We start from the raw sequence: 16,749 nt of genomic DNA, 5'->3' as shown, positions 1-16,749 counted from the left end.
CATATGTATTCGTGTAAGACGCATCTGAATGACTCAACAGACCAGTGGATGAAGACGGCTTGCGGAAAGCCTCCAGAACTATATTATAAATACATTTCGGTAAAATCATATGGCCAACTGCAGACCTAAAACTGAAAAAGTTGCGAGCGGCAGCCGCTAGGGGGGAGGGTAAATTTCCAGCAGAGCTTGGAGTTAACTCACAACCTGCTCCTTCTGCCGTTGGGTGTGAGGGGGCGGGAGGGCGATCTCAGCCTTTCTGGTTCATTCAGCTGTGGAGCAGAGACCATTAATTTGTGTGTGCTCGCTAGCCACGCACATGCCCCGGGGTTGTGACTGCAGCACCGCCGCAGTCTGCTGCCGCCCTGTGCTGTCTCTGCCCCCGGTAATTAAGGACAGTTACAGCAAGCCACCTCCTTTCCAAAGAGCCCAGACACACACTGTGCTTTTCCAAACACCACCTGCCCGTGTTAACAGAACCCGCCATGCCTCTGTGCAGGAGCTCACACGTTGTAACAAAACATAAAGGGAGACCAATAAAACAGACAGAGTGTACAGAAAGAGAAGGTGAAAGATGGATGGGTGATAATTAGATGGACGGATCAGTAACAATAACAAAATGTAAACATACGGCTACATACATTCTGAAAATGATTAAGAAAACTACACTGTTAGATTTAAAGAGGCGGAAGGGATGTAAATGTATGTAAATATTTCAACTAGTCTCATGAAAAATAAAAGTCATTAAAATATCCCCTCAGACGTGCCATTTGCATTCATTTAGTCGAATTAACTTAACAGATATAATACATAGCGTTATTAACAATGCACACTAAAACGTGTTTCACGAGTGTAATAATAACAGAGGGAGTGCTACAAAGCAGTGCTTATTTACACCCCCTGCAAGTAGGCCCTTAGCGCCCGCAGAGAGGGTCGCGTTAAAAGCACAGGGGTCCCTGGGCCATAGGGGACGCTGCAATGTGCCGCGAGTGGCTGTTTCTTACTTGGTAGCCAGGAGCATGTTTTTTCGCGTCACTTGCTCGTTGGGGTCGGAATGCTGTCGGTTCACATACTCGGCTACTGCTTTGGCAGGAAATTCTGTTTCACAGACGTACCCAAAATCCCTGGCTAGGTGCACGGCTTCTCCTACAGGAAGGAAAATAGGGTCAGTGCCCGCAGGAAAGCATCTCTTATGTAATATCAGTTTATAAACATGCATTAATTGGTAAACTCTACATACAAGATGAACACTCCAATCGAAATTATAGTAATTGTGTAGTTTTAAGAAGACTGAACAGCTGAGTCAGCCTTGACGTTATTCAATGTTCGATCACACCAAAAGTCAGCTAGGAGGGCTGAACCCTTCTGAACTATTTCTCCGACTGTGATATACATACTTCAACGTATAATGCAAATCAATATGGTTTTGTGAATGTTTACTAATTTTAAAAAGTGGTTCATGATGTGTTTTCAAATCGTTTTTTTAAATCGAGTTTTCAAGAGGTTTCGTTTTGCATAACACGGGCAGGCAGCATGCCTTTACATGTAAAAAATGTCTTATTAGGCATACTCCGCGTCTGGTCACTCGTGCACGTTTGAATTGTCTGCTGCACACTTAGACGTAACTCACGGCCAGCAGTCAGCTGTCCTCTCTAAACGGTTAAGCAGGGGGAGGCGGGGGCCGCTGGCGGAACCCGCGTGTTTGGTGGAGTTTTGGGAAGCTTTGGTTTTAATTTCCTGGCCCGGTTGTTGTTTTACTGCAGGCCTTCCTGCCATTAGCTGCAGCTCCGGAAGGACGCATGCGCCAATTAGGGCTTCAAAGGGCCGGCCCCGGTGAGCTTGTTTCCATAAAACGCAGAGGATCGTAAACAATAACAGAGCCCTGCGGAACGGGTCCGTCCTCACGCGGCCCCGGCGGGCCTGGCTGTGCTGGGCAGGGGCAGCGGCCTGTAGGTGAGGGGTGCGAGGGAAGGGGGCCGGGCAGCCTGAGTGTACCTTGCAGGAGGACCGAGGGTATTAGTCAGGGTGGAGGGAGGCTGTCTGTGTGTACTGTGCAGCGGGGTCGGCTTGTGTCTGCGGAACGGGTCCGTCCTCACGCGGCCCCGGCGGGCCTGGCTGTGCAGGGCAGGGGTAGCGGCCTGTAGGTGAGGGGTGCGAGGGAAGGGCGCGGGGCAGCCTGAGTGTACCTTGCAGGAGGACCGAGGGTATTAGTCAGGGTGGAGGGAGGCTGTCTGTGTGTACTGTGCAGCGGGGTCGGCTTGTGTCTGTGGAACAGGACCGTGTGTGCTGTGTACAGGGAGTCTGCATGTGCTGTGGGGCCGAGGTGGTGGGGGCTGTCTGTGTGCGCCGTACTGGGTGGGGTGAGGTAGAATGCATATCACCCCAAAGTGCTCAGTGGGGCAAAGTCTTCCAAAATTAGTATAACAGTCACACATATCCATGTGCCTGGCTGATAATCCATTATGTCTGGTGAGACCAGCCTGATTTTAAAATGGCTGCGTGTGTTGGCACAGAGAATTACCCTAAGTGCTCAACCCTGTGACTTCCCACAAAGGCCGCATCACACCCTGAGGCTACCCAACCTGTGACTGTCCTTACAACACCACGTGACTACCAAAACCACAGCCTTTCACTACAAACACTCCATTCTGTGTCTGCCACACTTTATCCCGTGACTGGCCGCATGTCACTCACACCCCGTCCTGTGACTGCTCACACCCCATAGTGTCATTGTACACATGCCACTTTGTGACTGTTCGACACAACTCTGTAATTGCCCTGTACTATAAACTGGAACTGCTTATCACCGCAGCCTGTCACCGCTCACACCCCGATGCCCCCACCCCCACCTCCACCTCCCAAAGCCCACCTTGTCACAGTTCACTCAGAACTACCACACACTAGGCTGTGAGAGCGACAGAACTGCTCCACATGGGTGTTCATGCCTGTGCTGTGTGTGTTCAGGGCAGTATTCAAAATGTGGTACGTGCACAACTTTAACATTCATATAAATACGGCAAATGTTCCCCCTCCCCCGACACAATGCTTTAAAACAGACCAAGAGGCCCCGGGGGCACAGGAGCTAACAGCGAGCTCGCCGACGTCCTGTGAAACCTGGGTCCGGGTCATGGATTCTGGCAAATGGATTCCGGAAGCGGCGGTCACGCATTTCTCAAAGGCAGATGTCAGAATAATTTAAATGATTTACGGTGAGATTTCTGAAGGGGGCTGGGAGAACTCGGAGCACTTGTGAATTCTGTAGCCCTTCACGAACCCGCGCTTGTTTGTATTGATGCAAACATCTGAAATCAAATGCGTGGGAGTTCTAAATACAGCGCTCACGAAGACAAGCCAGCAACCGGCTACCCCCGAAGGGAGGCTGTGAGCACGGGACCCAGTGCTGTCCTCCCCGCAGTGCCACAACTCCGATTTGGGGCCTGAACTGCTGTTAAAGTGTAAGGCCGCTTACCTTCCACAAGAGATGTCAGTAGTGTTACATTAGCAGCTTTGCGTCTTCCTGCTGGGAGATTTAACCCTATCTTGTCCAATTTTTCTCTTAAGGATCTTCCGCCATTTTTAGACTTTGCCCTGTTCAAGAAGACAGGAGATCAATTTAGAAACAGGATTCCAGGGCAGAAAAAAATCACTTCCAACACATACACAACAGATTAAACAACCCACATTATCTGTGTCTTTTGGCCTGTGGTGTTTGTGGCATTCGTCTGTGTTTTTGCGCATTTCTTTCCCTGTTGGTGGAAGAGTCACATGTGTGTGTTTGTGCCTTTGTGTGTCCCTATTTTGTGGACACATTTGTGTGGTTTTACTGGTTATGTATGTGTGTTTGTGTTAATATGTGCACTACTGTGTGTGGGGGAGTATTGCTAGTGGATTGGGAAAAAATATAACAACAAATAAACTTTCACCACTTGTGAGACGCCTATTGTAAATGTGTATTATAAAGAAATGATGTATTTTCTACTGTCTCTGAAATACTCCATATGGAACAAAGTAACACTCAATGGTGTAAAATACTTAATTGTCGATGCCCAGACAAACCAAGCTGAAAGCCAAGAAACAGATTTCAATATAGCATGCTACAAAACACCCAAAGGGACGCAACCAGCAGCCAGGTTACCATGCCATCAAATGCCTGTGAACTATTACAACCAGAGTATAACACAGGCTGTGCACCCCTCTTATTCTCAGCCTTTCGCCTGCTCTCAATTAAGCCCGCATTATCATCAGCAAATGCAGCTTTCCCATTGGCTGCAGCCAACCAGCCCAGAGTGATAATGAGTGTATGGAACGACCACCACCTATAAAGATGGATCTCTGTGTGATGTGTGGTTTTTGGGTGTGCGCTTATTTGTTTGTGTTTTTGTATGTGTGTGCATTTGCCTGCTTGTGGCAGTGTCTGCTTGTGTGTGCCTGTGTGAAGTGTAGCCTTTCCTATGTTTATGTCTTTCATTTTGTCTATGTGTGGTGTGTGTGTCTCTGTGCATACATGCTTGGTGTGAGTGAGTTTGTTCTCTTTGTGGCATATGTATTTGTATGTGTGTCTAAGTACGGTTTATAAGTGTGCGCCCATGCTTGTATATGCTGTCCATGCCTCTATGACTGTCTCTCGATATGTGCGTCTAAGTGAGCTAAAGGTGTGCGCACGCGTGAGTGGTGTCCATATAATATGTCTGTCGATGGGTAGGTGTAAACAAGTGAGCCGTTTGTTCCTGTCTGTGTCTGTGTGTTTTTGTCTTTTTTCCTGCGTTCCTTCCTGTGCTTCTATCTATTTTTTGGACATGTGCCTGTAATTGAGCTGTCTATCCTTGCGCTGTGTGTGTTTCTGTGTCCATGTGGTGCTCCTGCGCTGGTATCTGTTTTTGGACATATATGTGAAAGTGGAGGATGTGTGGCCGTGCCTGTTTTGGAGTATTTCTGTCAGTGAGCTGCATGCCCCTGTGCCCTTGTGTGTTTGAACATGGCTGCCGAGTGCAGTCATTTGGCCGAAGAGCCTGCAGATTAATCAGCCTCGTGTTCCTTTCCCAAGTGCCCTTTAATGAGGGGATAAGCCCTAGCCCACATATGGAGAAGGTCGCCAGGATCACTCGGGGGCCGTGGACGCCGCTCCTTGTGCTCTTACGCAGGAGCCACCTTGGAAGGGGGGGTCCCTTTAAATGTGTTGGATTCAAGCGTCGGCCCACTCTCTATGCTGGTTTCTCTTCAAGCTTTAATACCACCTAGCGTCGAAACAGCGCGTGCGCGTCGAGACGGCGCGTGCGCAACGGGGAAATGTTTAAACATAAACTGGACACCTGACGACTAAACTGGGCAGCTGACGACTTCCGAGTCGAGGTCAACTTGTGTGTATTTTAGTTCCGTCTTAAGAGAACAGATTCAATATTTAAATACATTCGACGTGTTGGTTCAATTATACTGATGCAGTTTGGGAAGAAAGATACGACATTCAGGGTAGGCATCTATGTTACGCACCAATATGGCCACATTCAAGAGTCTTCTCAGGGACATGACGCACTGTATACCTATTATTGAACACAGCAATTAAGACGTTGAAGGGGCTTTTGTTGGTGTTTGCCACTTGACTAAACCACATTCCCTTCATTTCATTTCTAAAATGTATGGTGTGGTGTAGCATAAAATGTACACAACTCCACTAAAAATAAATAAATACTAATCTTGTCACATGAAGTCTTGGAATGTTTACAATCCTTAAGAGAAGTGGGCAATGCTGTGCGTGTGCCTAGTAAAAGGTTGCTTATTTTTTGAAGGAGGTAGCACAACACGTAAAGGACACACGATTTCAACATAAAGCCCTTGATAAACTTAAAACTTAAGGAACAGAGTGCCTTTCCTTTTAGCACACACACTCTCAGCCATTTTGTAGGAAAATATGCTATTTGGCAAATGAGGCAAAAGGGAGCTGATTTAAGTGCAACGCACTCCAGCTGAGTGTGAAAAGCGTGGTTCAGAAAATAAAAACACCCAAGCCTCATACAAAATGTCTTCTTTTAAAATGTCTCTCTTAAGTCCCCTGCCTCTTGTGATAGAGTGTCTTCAAGGGAAGCAAGTGAAGAACAAGATACTACCAGGGATATGAGGGGTTAGTGTGTTCTCTTGTCAATGTTTGAGTATGTGCAGACACCCTTGGAGGACATTTGAAGCATATTGTGTTATTTCCCAGACAAGAGTGTTATAGGACCTAGACTAGGCCTGGGCTTGTCGATGCCTGCACACCTGAGAGTGATTTAATACCAGATGATGGTTAACCCCAAATATTGGGGTCAGCTGGAGCTTTATTAATAGTGCAGATATTAAGCAGTGGTACACTGGAAATATTTCCATTTATAAGATGGCAGTGTCAAATACCCAATACGTATATAAATCTGTACATTCATATATATCCACACACACACTGCATGCTTCCGTCACGTGTTTCACAGTAGTAAGTGCCTTACCAACATTGTACTGCTTGCCCAATCTTACTACAGAGAAGCACCTGTGGTATAGAGCCAAGCAGTTCAGTTGTGTGTGTGGACCCGTTCCAGAGTTTTGAAACACACCGTCACTTCCAACATTATTGATCGCCTCAACACATCACGCACCACTACCACTAAACCTAAAGCCACTGCTGCTTCTCCGTCCACTATACCACTCTAAACAGTACTACCATACTGTATCCCACTGTATTCCACTCCAAACTCAACACACTCAATCACTCCACACATCCATATTGCATCCCACAATTCACTTACACAATGCACCCGTCCAGTCAACTCCACTGCACATCCTAAACACCCAGCAACACACACCATGTAAAATTCACCCAAATACAAATCTTAGATTACTTCTCTGCATACCACTCACACCACCATATCATCCAAGACTAAGCTACAGATGTAGAGAAAAAGAGCGCATTTCTACATCTAATCACATCAGCGCAGACAGATAGGTATGTGGCCGGATCCGGGGCCAGCCTAGACTCTCACCTCCTGAGCACACCCCCCAGAAGCGAGGCGTTGAGGCATTCTGGTGGAGAAAGTCGTCGCTGTACCTCGGCCACCGTCACCTTGTACTTGGAGGTGGAGCTGAGTAGGGACAAGCGGCCGGGCACTGAGCAGAAGACCTCGCTGGGGTTCACCACACCGCCGAAGAGGCTCTCCTTATTCAACGACAGTGATGAGGACACCCCGTGGCCACCAGACTTTGACAGGGACATGGGTCCTGCAAGGAAAAGAAGGCGATGAATATCTAGAAAGGAAAAAGAGAGCAGGTGCTCGGTTGGTGTTGGTTTGTTTTTGCAAAGGATGGAAGGGGACACAGGAAGAGGGTATAGGGGGGTGAAGAGGGATGAGATTATGTTCTTTATTTATAAAGAAATTAGTGGTTCTATTGCACTACAGTTTACAGACCCTTGAGTACAATCCTGGCTAGGTACCCTCCTCTCTCTCTCTCTCTCTCTCCATCCCCCTGTTTTTCTCTGGACTGTCCATCTAAATGTCAAAACTGTAGCTAGTGAAACTATAGTTATACTCCCATCCAACCTACTTGAAAGGACTCACAGTAGAATGGTCCAATTAGTTTAGGGTCTTAGAACCATGTATTTTCTATATGACATTACCTACACTGCCTTTCATTGGATATGGTTAAAATATGTGTCTGGTAAATAAATGTATGGTCTTTGTCCACTGCTAATTGAAAATATATCAGTTTTATCACTAGAAGAGTTTTAAGCTCTACTACATCAAACTTGTGGCCTCTCTTTTAGTAAATCAAACTAGGAAATCTAAATTTGCAGTTTTAATCTTACATGGATGCCTTTCCATTCCGCACAGAAGCCAATCACACCCCAGGTTCAGGCATGCCCTTCCGCGGCATTACTCAATCGAGCACGTAGTCATTAAAGCCCAGACTGGGTTAAGTGTGTATGGCACATTATACAGGTGTTTCACATCACTTTTCATGCACGCACATGAAGGTCCTATCCAACAAAATCCCCAGCCAAAGGCCTAGTCCATGAAGGAACAAAACAATGAAGGACACAGAGCAGAAATTCAATGGCCGATAAAGACAGCTGCCCTTGTACACGTCAGCAAATGCAGACATTAGAACAAGAAGACCCATAGCCATGAAGGACATAACCGAGAGAGGCACCAGCCCCTTAAACACTATGACTCTTGAAGGCCCTTAACCATGAAGGCACTAGATCATAAGGGACCAGGCTGATAAATATTTGCCCATGAAGGGCCTAAACCATAAAGGCACTGGCCCACGAAAGCCCTTATCCATGAAGGACTTGGGCATAAAGGCCATAGACCATGTTGACTCTTGTCCAAAAAAGCGCCCTTAAAGGCCCAACAGTATAAAGGCTCCAAACCACGAATGCCCCAAAACATGAAGAGCCTAGCATATAAAGGCAACAGCCTATAAAAGGCCCTAAACACGAAGCCTCTAGTCAAGAAGGCCCAAGCCCATGCAGGCACCGGACGTGAAGGCCCTAACGTGAGAATTCCGTGGTCTTCAAAGCACGCACGCCATGAAGACCCTACCCTATAAAGTTCGCCCGAGCCCAAGAAGACTCTAATGTATACAGTCATCTACTCTCAAGGATATCAGACATGTTTTCTTCAGAAGAAAATATCCACTTTTAACACCATCTACCAGATGTTCTCTAGTTGAGTACAGACTGGAGCCAAGTACCCAGAACACCTCCCTCTGCCACTGCACACTAGGGTTCAATGGCTGGCACCACATACAGGAGACCATGCTGTCCACCCAGCTCTTGTAAACAAGGGGACCATGGTGACACTTAGAGTAACCCCACTTGACTTGCACTGTTCTCCATTTGACGCACAAAAGCAAAGCCCCAGGTGCATGTAAATGGCCTTATAAGGCAGCACCCTGTTTAAGCCTCATGCCTGATGAGGGGAAACAAATGAATTGCAAAGGAGTGAAGTCATGCAAGACCTGCGATTAAATCTCCCTGCACCCACAAGCCTTGCAGGACTGCCCTTCACCTTCTCCATCAGGGAATCAAGTATTATCCTGCTGCATGATCAGGAATACAATAATGCTCTCTAATGCAGGTACCTTATATACTATCTTATATGCATCAGGATCAGCTGTTTTATACAGATGTCACATGCTGTTTTATGCTAAAATTGAAGCCAGTTGCAACCAGGGACTATAATTGTAATCATATTTAACAATTTTCTTTTTTGTGTCTGTTCATGTGTTCTTATTGTTATGAATTCTAAAAGTGTAGACAATAAAGTAATATCTACTAATCCTAAATGGATTATAAATCAAGCCAAGGCTCTAGGCTACATGGACCTGAGCTAAACCGGTGGAAAGACTTTTGATCACAGCCTGGAGCAAATAATTGTGTTTTTTGCAGACTGCTAAGAGGAAAAACATATTCCTCTGGTAAACATGAACTGGAATGCTAATATTCTCGGTTCTGTGAATATTAAATATTGTTGTCTTTGCTTACAGTATTTCACCCTCACCCCTTGTTCTTCTGCCATCACCTTTTGTTCTGAGGCGCTGTGGAGAGGCAGCTAGCAACGTGGTGCGTAGCGAATGACAAATAAATATATGAAAGCATATAGGTGTTGCCAAACCGGGTTGGTTTTACATATGCTTTATTTGATAAATTCACGAGACCTCATCAATACACGGGGTAAAAGGGGCATCTGTCCCTGCGTCATTGCCTGCAAAGGTAGATGACCGCTCAAGGGCCCAACCAGCAAATTGCCCCCGTGTTTTCACGGGTGTCACGGATCCCTGCACTGTCAGGGGCTGTCTGGTTTTCTGCAGCTGCTTCTCTCACTCCCTGCCTCCTAAACTCGGCCCTCCCTCTGAAGGGCGTCGCATCTCACGCCAGGGCACACCTAGCTAACTACAAGCACCCCCGGAGTGGCGCTTACACGAAAATATATAGGGGGCGCTCTAGGCGAGGGAAAGCACTTCTAGAAGCTGAAAATATGATATTTTATTGACAGCGCGTTAAACAATAATATGGAATCTGTCTGGTCCGGAGGAGTGGACATTAACATTTGTTAAGACCAACTACAATTTTCCTCTCAGAGATCACCTCGCAGCAGGCCGCCGCCTAGACACCTAACAAGAAGCGTCGCGAGGACTGCCACAGCGCCACCCAGTGGCCAAAGCCCGAGCGGTCACCACCGCAAGGAGCGCCAGAGCAGCCACCAGCGCCTGTTTCCACAGAAACGCTCCCACGCGCACTGCTTATCTCGGAGCCTATTTTTTTCACCAAATCCTCTCCAGAAAACAGCCTTTATTCTCCTGAGTGTGCAAAACTCAGAGTAAAGCCCAACACCCACCCCTTGGCCTGTACAAATCAGCGCTGTGCAGACGGTGCCTGCCCCCGGGCCCTGCGCGGACTGAACCACCACTGGCACCCCGAGGCAGGACCGGGGATGAGGGGCGCAGAGTGAGGGGGGCTGCCGCCCCTGCGCCCCGGGGAAGGTGCGTGTGCGGATTGTCTCAGCTCCCAAATGGAGCAGCCGGCACTGCAGCCTGCATTTTATATGTATCATATTATTTTTCAGCAGCGGATTATCCGCTACACACAGTTCTCTCTAAGCCTCTGTATGTAAAGACATGCTCGTAGTAATTTTTATTTTCATTGCATTAACAGCAGCAAAGTTGCATGCGGACACATTTTAATTCAAGGATTTAACTCCTGCAGTGAAGTGCACAAACATCAAATAAGCATTCTATTTTACTCTTTCTTGCACCTCACTTTATATAAGGAGAGGGCTTTTCGCTCATCAAATGCATCACACACCTGGGTGACGTTTAGGATTTTTAAAAGCGCCTTTTGAAACGCATAGTCCTTAAACCATAGGGAAAATGCTGGTCGGTAAAACAAATTAAAAAAATAAATCGACAGGGCCACGTTTAGGTTATTTCATTGTTATGCCCATGGGTCGCGTTAAAGGGTACAATGTATTTCTTTTGCGTCAGTCATAGACAGGCTTTGGTTAGTAAGGGCTCCAAAAACACCGGAAGGAGACCCCTCCCACTATTAATTTTTAGCATCTTTAATTTTTAGAACCCTACGCATTCAAGTCCGTGACAGTGTATGTGAGGAGACAGTGAGCATTTAAATATGCTATGTATTGTATCTTTGACAGTATTTGAATGTTCTTTTCCCGATTATGACTGTTATGTATGCAATAAAGCGCGCACATATATATATATATATATATATATATATATATATATATATATATATATATACACACTTTGAGTGGTATATAGATTGGTATATAATTGTGACCCAACACATAATAAAATCATAAAATCCGTAAAACATAAATACATCTAAGCTTCCTAAACCATATATGCACCAGGAGGCGGCGTAGTACCCCATATGTTTAATGTTAATTGTGGAGGGCAGCGTGGTTAATGAGAAACGACCCACACAGGCCCTACAGCCTACCCCTCACCCAGCAATTCCGCTGGCATGGCCCCCGAGACCCGTGCCCCTGGTGTTTACGGCGAGAGGCTTCACATTTTAAAGAGAAATCTCCTCCCAGCACCTACGCGTATTTCGATAGTAGTACCCAGGTACTGGATATTAAAACAATATTACAGCGTTATTATCAATTATTTAATTAGTTTAATTCGCTTTCAATATTTTTATAAATAGGTATATAAGGCAGATATATGTATTCTTATAAATCATAACATAAGAACATTTTGGAATCTTATGTGTGTGTGTGTGCGAATACATATATATATATGTATATGTATATATATATATATAAATAATTTTGAAATATGTTTATTATGTACATACATATTTATGTCTGTGAATATATACACACACAGGCACAGTCTGTCTCCCCCCTCTGGTGAGGAGAGGGCAGCGCAGCGGCGCACCCCCCGACTCTTATTCTACTTGTGCACAGATCGCTGCTGACAGTAATGGCTCTGGGGAGGCTAATGGAGACAACGGACGCTAAACGAACTCCTGAGATTACTAATAAAAGAGGCAATTATCGCGTCGGCTCGGAAAAGAGCATCTTTTCTAACCCTGCGTCCTGCCCATGTAATCGGACGTGACAGGGGGCTGGGGAACCGGGGGGGGGGGGGGAGAGAGACTTGATCCCAGACCCCCACGTCCCCGGGAGTAGGCCGCTGACCGCTCACGTCATCGAATCATGGCGGCTTCTGGCCGCTCTCCGCCATTAATTAAACAAACACCAGTGGAACAAAGTCATATATGAAAGAAGGCGACCCCCGGGACATTCTGTTTCACTGTTTCATTTCTCTCTTTTCTAAATAGCTTTTCAAATTTCCTACACACCCACCGTGCACGCATGGCATTTCTCGGATAAATGATGAAAAGTAAGAAAACAAATTGTCTTAAGTACATAATAGAACACAAATCTGTCGAATATATTCTACCTTTCTCAATGAATCAAACAACTTGATTTTTGACGTAATAATAAACATACCAATAATGGGGGTTGTTATTAATATTATTTTTTGCATTATTATTGGTATTATTATCAATATTATGATTAATATTTTTATTATTATCCTACCCGTTGTTATTTTCATAGCTATTGTTGTTATTTTTAAGATTGGACTTTCTTCGCTAGTAAATGCCCAGCACCATACAGACATTGGATTGATCTCCTCGGCTGAGAAGCGCGTCAGTTATACAGCACATACTATAGCATGGGAACACACACTCCGGTGTAAGGCGTTTTCCAAAGACACCCCGGTAATTTGCACCCACTAGGGGCGCTGTGCTCATGAATGAGGTGTCCCTCTTCCATTCTGCTCAGGAGTCAGCTGACGCCATCTCTCACGGCAGCCCAGCCCCCCGCACGCGCAGGATCAGGGGAGTGCGGCCCGCGGCCTCGAGCTCACAGATCCGTCCGCCTCGGACTTATTAATTCACACACACAACTACGTCACCTTGGTGTGGATAATCAGGAGCACCAGTCCTGCCTCCCGGGCCAGCATCAGCAACTCTGTGCGAACCCTGAGACCCTCCCACCTTCGACACCCACTCGCCTATGCAGCCTTTCCGAGCCCATCACAACCCATCTCCAGACACTGAGAGATAGATCCCTTAGCTCCCACACACATACAAAACACACACACCCACCTTCGGGTCACAAAAACACCTGCCCAGGCTGAGGGGCCTGTAAGCTCCCCGGAAGGGGGTGCAGGCCCTAAGTCACGTGAGGCCCCCAGGTAAGTCCCTTAGGTTTCCCGATGTCTGTCCATACCCTGAGGCCAGTGAGTTCCCCTCTTAGGCCTCACTAGACCAGGGTAGACCGAGTACCATGTTGGCGCCTCCCAGGGGTTCTGTAGATCTGGGCAGACTTTCACTCTGCTAGCCGCCACAGCCCACCCAAAATGGCGCGTACCCCGAGACCTGGCATCCTAAGGGCTCCCTGTAGCTTTGCACCCCCCCCCCCCCCACACACACACACACACACACCGAGGGTTCGTTTCATCTGTGCAGACCCTGAGGCCTGTGCCTGTCTGTAGGCGTCACTAGGTCTGGACTCCAAGGGGATCTCTACAACGGCGACCCCAGTAGATCTCACAACACATCTATAGACCCAATCCCCCCCCCCCCCCCCCCCCCCACGCCCGACAGGTGCACCGCTGGCGTTGCGGTATCTCCAAGGCCCCCTTACTGCCCACATCGAGACTTCCACAGGAACGTGACATGGGACATTCACCACGGTGACAGCGACCCCTGCGGAGCCCCCCTCAGCACAACAACTGGTTGTAAAAAGAACCGAACGCCTCCCTTACCTTTTTTGATGACTGTCTGGTCGGGGATGTTAATGTTCTGATCCTCCACGTGCTGCAACACAAGAAACACCACACCGCTGTCACGACATGCCGATAGCACAATAACTCAACAATAACTCGGGACGGCGTGCGCGGAGAGAGCTCCCTGACTGCGGCCTTGTGGGTTCACGAGCATCCACGTGTTAAGCATTTCCGGACGCCACTGTTTCCCATGGCCTCCTGCCCGAATCTGGGAGCGCTGGTCTGTGTGAGGGTGCGAGGGGTGCCCTGCAGTGTGCCGACGGCCCAGGGCCCCCTCACATCCCACAGCCATCCCCTCGGGGAGCCTAGTCCCGCTCGTTCATAATCTAAGGTTGTTAGACCCTGGGGTTAGGCCCTAAATTGGAAAATTATATTAAGGTTATTATTAGGCTGTCTGTCTGTCTACTCTCAGAGGAGCCTTACCCTCAAACTCTATGTAAAACTGAATACATAAATGTATGTCCGATTACATTGAAAAATACAACTCTTCGTTGCAATTCACTCGGAGGGGAGATGCAAGCCTCTCATTCGCCTTTTTTTTATACGTATTGGCTGTTACTTCTCTTTTCAAGTAAGACTCGTGTGCTCGAGGAAGCACATAGGTGGAATGTAAATTAAATTCTCTGTTTTTAAATCAACCATTTTCAACCGACCTCGGAAAAAATGGAGGAAAAACTGCAATGGCTTTAGATGTTTCAAATGAACGGGGGTCGCCCTGCAACCAAGAGCCAGGGTCCTGCCCGCCCACCCCTCCAACAATAACACGGGCTCTAACATTTTCCGTTCTGCGCGGGATTTATGCGCCCGCTAATTGCGCCTGATCTGAATGATTCCGCCCGGATGGGGCCTGCGCGCTTTATTGCGCCTTTTATGGTTCTCGGCGCGCTCATTTGTAACCCGCCTCAAGTGCTTCTGGGTTTAAGGATAATTAAACTAGGGAAGGATCGGAGAGGGGGTGGGTGGGGGAAGGTGGGGGCACTGCCAGCCGGGAAAGGAAATGTATATGTATTTATATGTATATGCATATTGATAGTCCGGTGGGCTGCGTTTAACTTCAATATTATTATGGTGCAAGCTTCTGTCAGGTGCCATCGATTTTTAATGCAGGGAGAATTAATTATTACATAATAACTGATACATTGTCTACAGACCTATCTAAAGACCTTCATAAAATATGAATATGTAATTACATCGATGATCTACCCGTGAATGTGTGGGGGTGCGTGCACACACGGACAATATAATATTTACATAATTAGACGACTGTTCTCTCGCCACCGGAATATGTTTTTAAAGTCTGTATCTCTGAACGTCACTGTAAATACTTTTTTTTTTTTTTAAACTCGACGATTGAGTCGAGAGTTAAACCAAAATTATGCTGAACGGGTTAGGAGTCGGCTGCAGTGAATGGGAAAATGCGCTGCATTTAACGTGAATTATTTCGAGGCGGAATCTACCTGGAAACTGTTCACAATGAAAAGGCCGACGTCTGTGATGAGAGAAGGCGACCCACATTTTCAAGGACATTCCGCTCTGAATCCTAGATTATTTGTACCCTAGCGTGTATTTGTCGGTGGCCCGTGTGTTGTTATATTATGCACACACTGACACGGCTGCAGCAGCCAGATATGGCTGGCAGTGCCTCCCCGCTCCTGCCTCGGGCACCGGCCTATTTTAAGCAGATAAGCGCTATTATGGAGAGTTATTTGATAATCAAAGCCCCCGCATGCTTAGAACACCTCCCCGTGCGCTGGTGTGTATCTGAAGGATTGTTTACAGCGCCCCTGTACTTGGTAGGGTATGTATTCGGCTATTAACAGCGTGCACAGGAGCTGAGACCAAGGTGGCTCCAAATATATATGAAACTAGGCAGCCGCCTACGGCACACGTCACATGAGGCGCCTAGAGCCCCTAGTTGCTGGTGGCTAGGCTGGGGCTGTACCTGCTTGTGACCCCTGCCTCACACTTCTGGGAGGAACATCATTGGGTTTATGGGCGATGATTGCCCTCAAGCGGCATAGTGGACAGAAAGATAAACCGCCACGAAGCCATTACAAGGGTGGTTGGCGCTGTGCAAACGATTAAAACAAGGTACTGAAATGCTGTGAAGTGCAGACAATACCCTGCTGTAGAACGAGGGCCATGGAAAGGAAGCAGCAAGAGGCACTTTAAGGCCAACTGCGCCTCTGTTGAATTTGCTGTGGCACACACAGTGTCTGATCAGGGGCATGTGCACTTTATTCAGTGATACCTGCAGCACTGCGGCGAGGGGGGCTGCTTTCAGCGCCGTTTAACCCTGCACCTCGGCATAAGAAGCATTTGAAGCACTTTCAGGCAGGGGCGGATTCGGGGCACACATTCACCGAGCCTGGCCTCACCGCAATGCCCTGGGTTCATTGGTTCATTTTTGACTCCGTGTCCACGATACCATTATTCTGTTTGAAAATGATTTGCCATTAGCTGCCTTTGGGTTAGACCCCGACCCCCGTTATTGAACACTTGCCACACCTGCCATGGTTCCTGTTTTGGTAGTAGTAGTAGGCCCTGGTTGTAGTAGTGTGTATTGTAGCATGGCATGGGACCCACGGGGCCTCCCTGGCATTCTGCCCTGCATGGCAGCCCCCACCTCAGTCCCAAATGAATATATATCTGCACCGGGCTCCTCTGTATACATACGGCTCCTATATCAGGCGCCATTTCATTTATCTGATCTGCACACTAGTGACAACACGAGGACTTCCTGCCAGTGTAATGAACTCACAATATACTATACTCACCACAGCCCTCTACATGTCTTAGAGCACCCCCACGCAGAATTAAGAGTTGCAGGGGTCTGTGAGGGATGAAGTGGGCCATGTGTGATCCGTGCATTCAGCCCCCGCGGCTCTGCACCTGTGTGGCACC

At 47.4% G+C, this 16,749-nt stretch overlaps 1 protein-coding gene across 9 annotated transcripts in view; it reads right to left on the bottom strand.

Moving 5' to 3' along the window:
• Positions 1–16,749, bottom strand: part of TFAP2A (transcription factor AP-2 alpha) — a 37,333-nt gene that overhangs the window by 2,541 nt on the left and 18,043 nt on the right. For 5 of the 9 annotated variants that reach the window (XM_085607238.1, XM_085607234.1, XM_085607236.1 and 2 more), the window contains 4 exons: positions 13,825–13,876; positions 6,999–7,233; positions 3,467–3,585; positions 1,002–1,143 (listed from right to left, as the gene is read on the bottom strand). In XM_085607238.1, coding sequence (XP_085463364.1) covers positions 1,002–1,143; positions 3,467–3,585; positions 6,999–7,233; positions 13,825–13,876 — 548 coding nt within the window. Of the gene's footprint in view, positions 1–1,001; positions 1,144–3,466; positions 3,586–6,998; positions 7,261–13,824; positions 13,877–16,749 lie in introns of all 9 variants that reach the window. The other 4 variants (XM_085607237.1, XM_085607235.1, XM_085607232.1 and 1 more) reach the window with 1 other exon arrangement.

Source organism: Triturus cristatus, chromosome 5_2 (genome assembly GCF_964204655.1).
Source record: "Triturus cristatus chromosome 5_2, aTriCri1.1, whole genome shotgun sequence".
NCBI lineage: Eukaryota > Metazoa > Chordata > Amphibia > Caudata > Salamandridae > Triturus > Triturus cristatus.
Note: the sequence above shows the minus strand (reverse complement) of the source record. Positions and strands in the feature narration are given on the sequence as shown.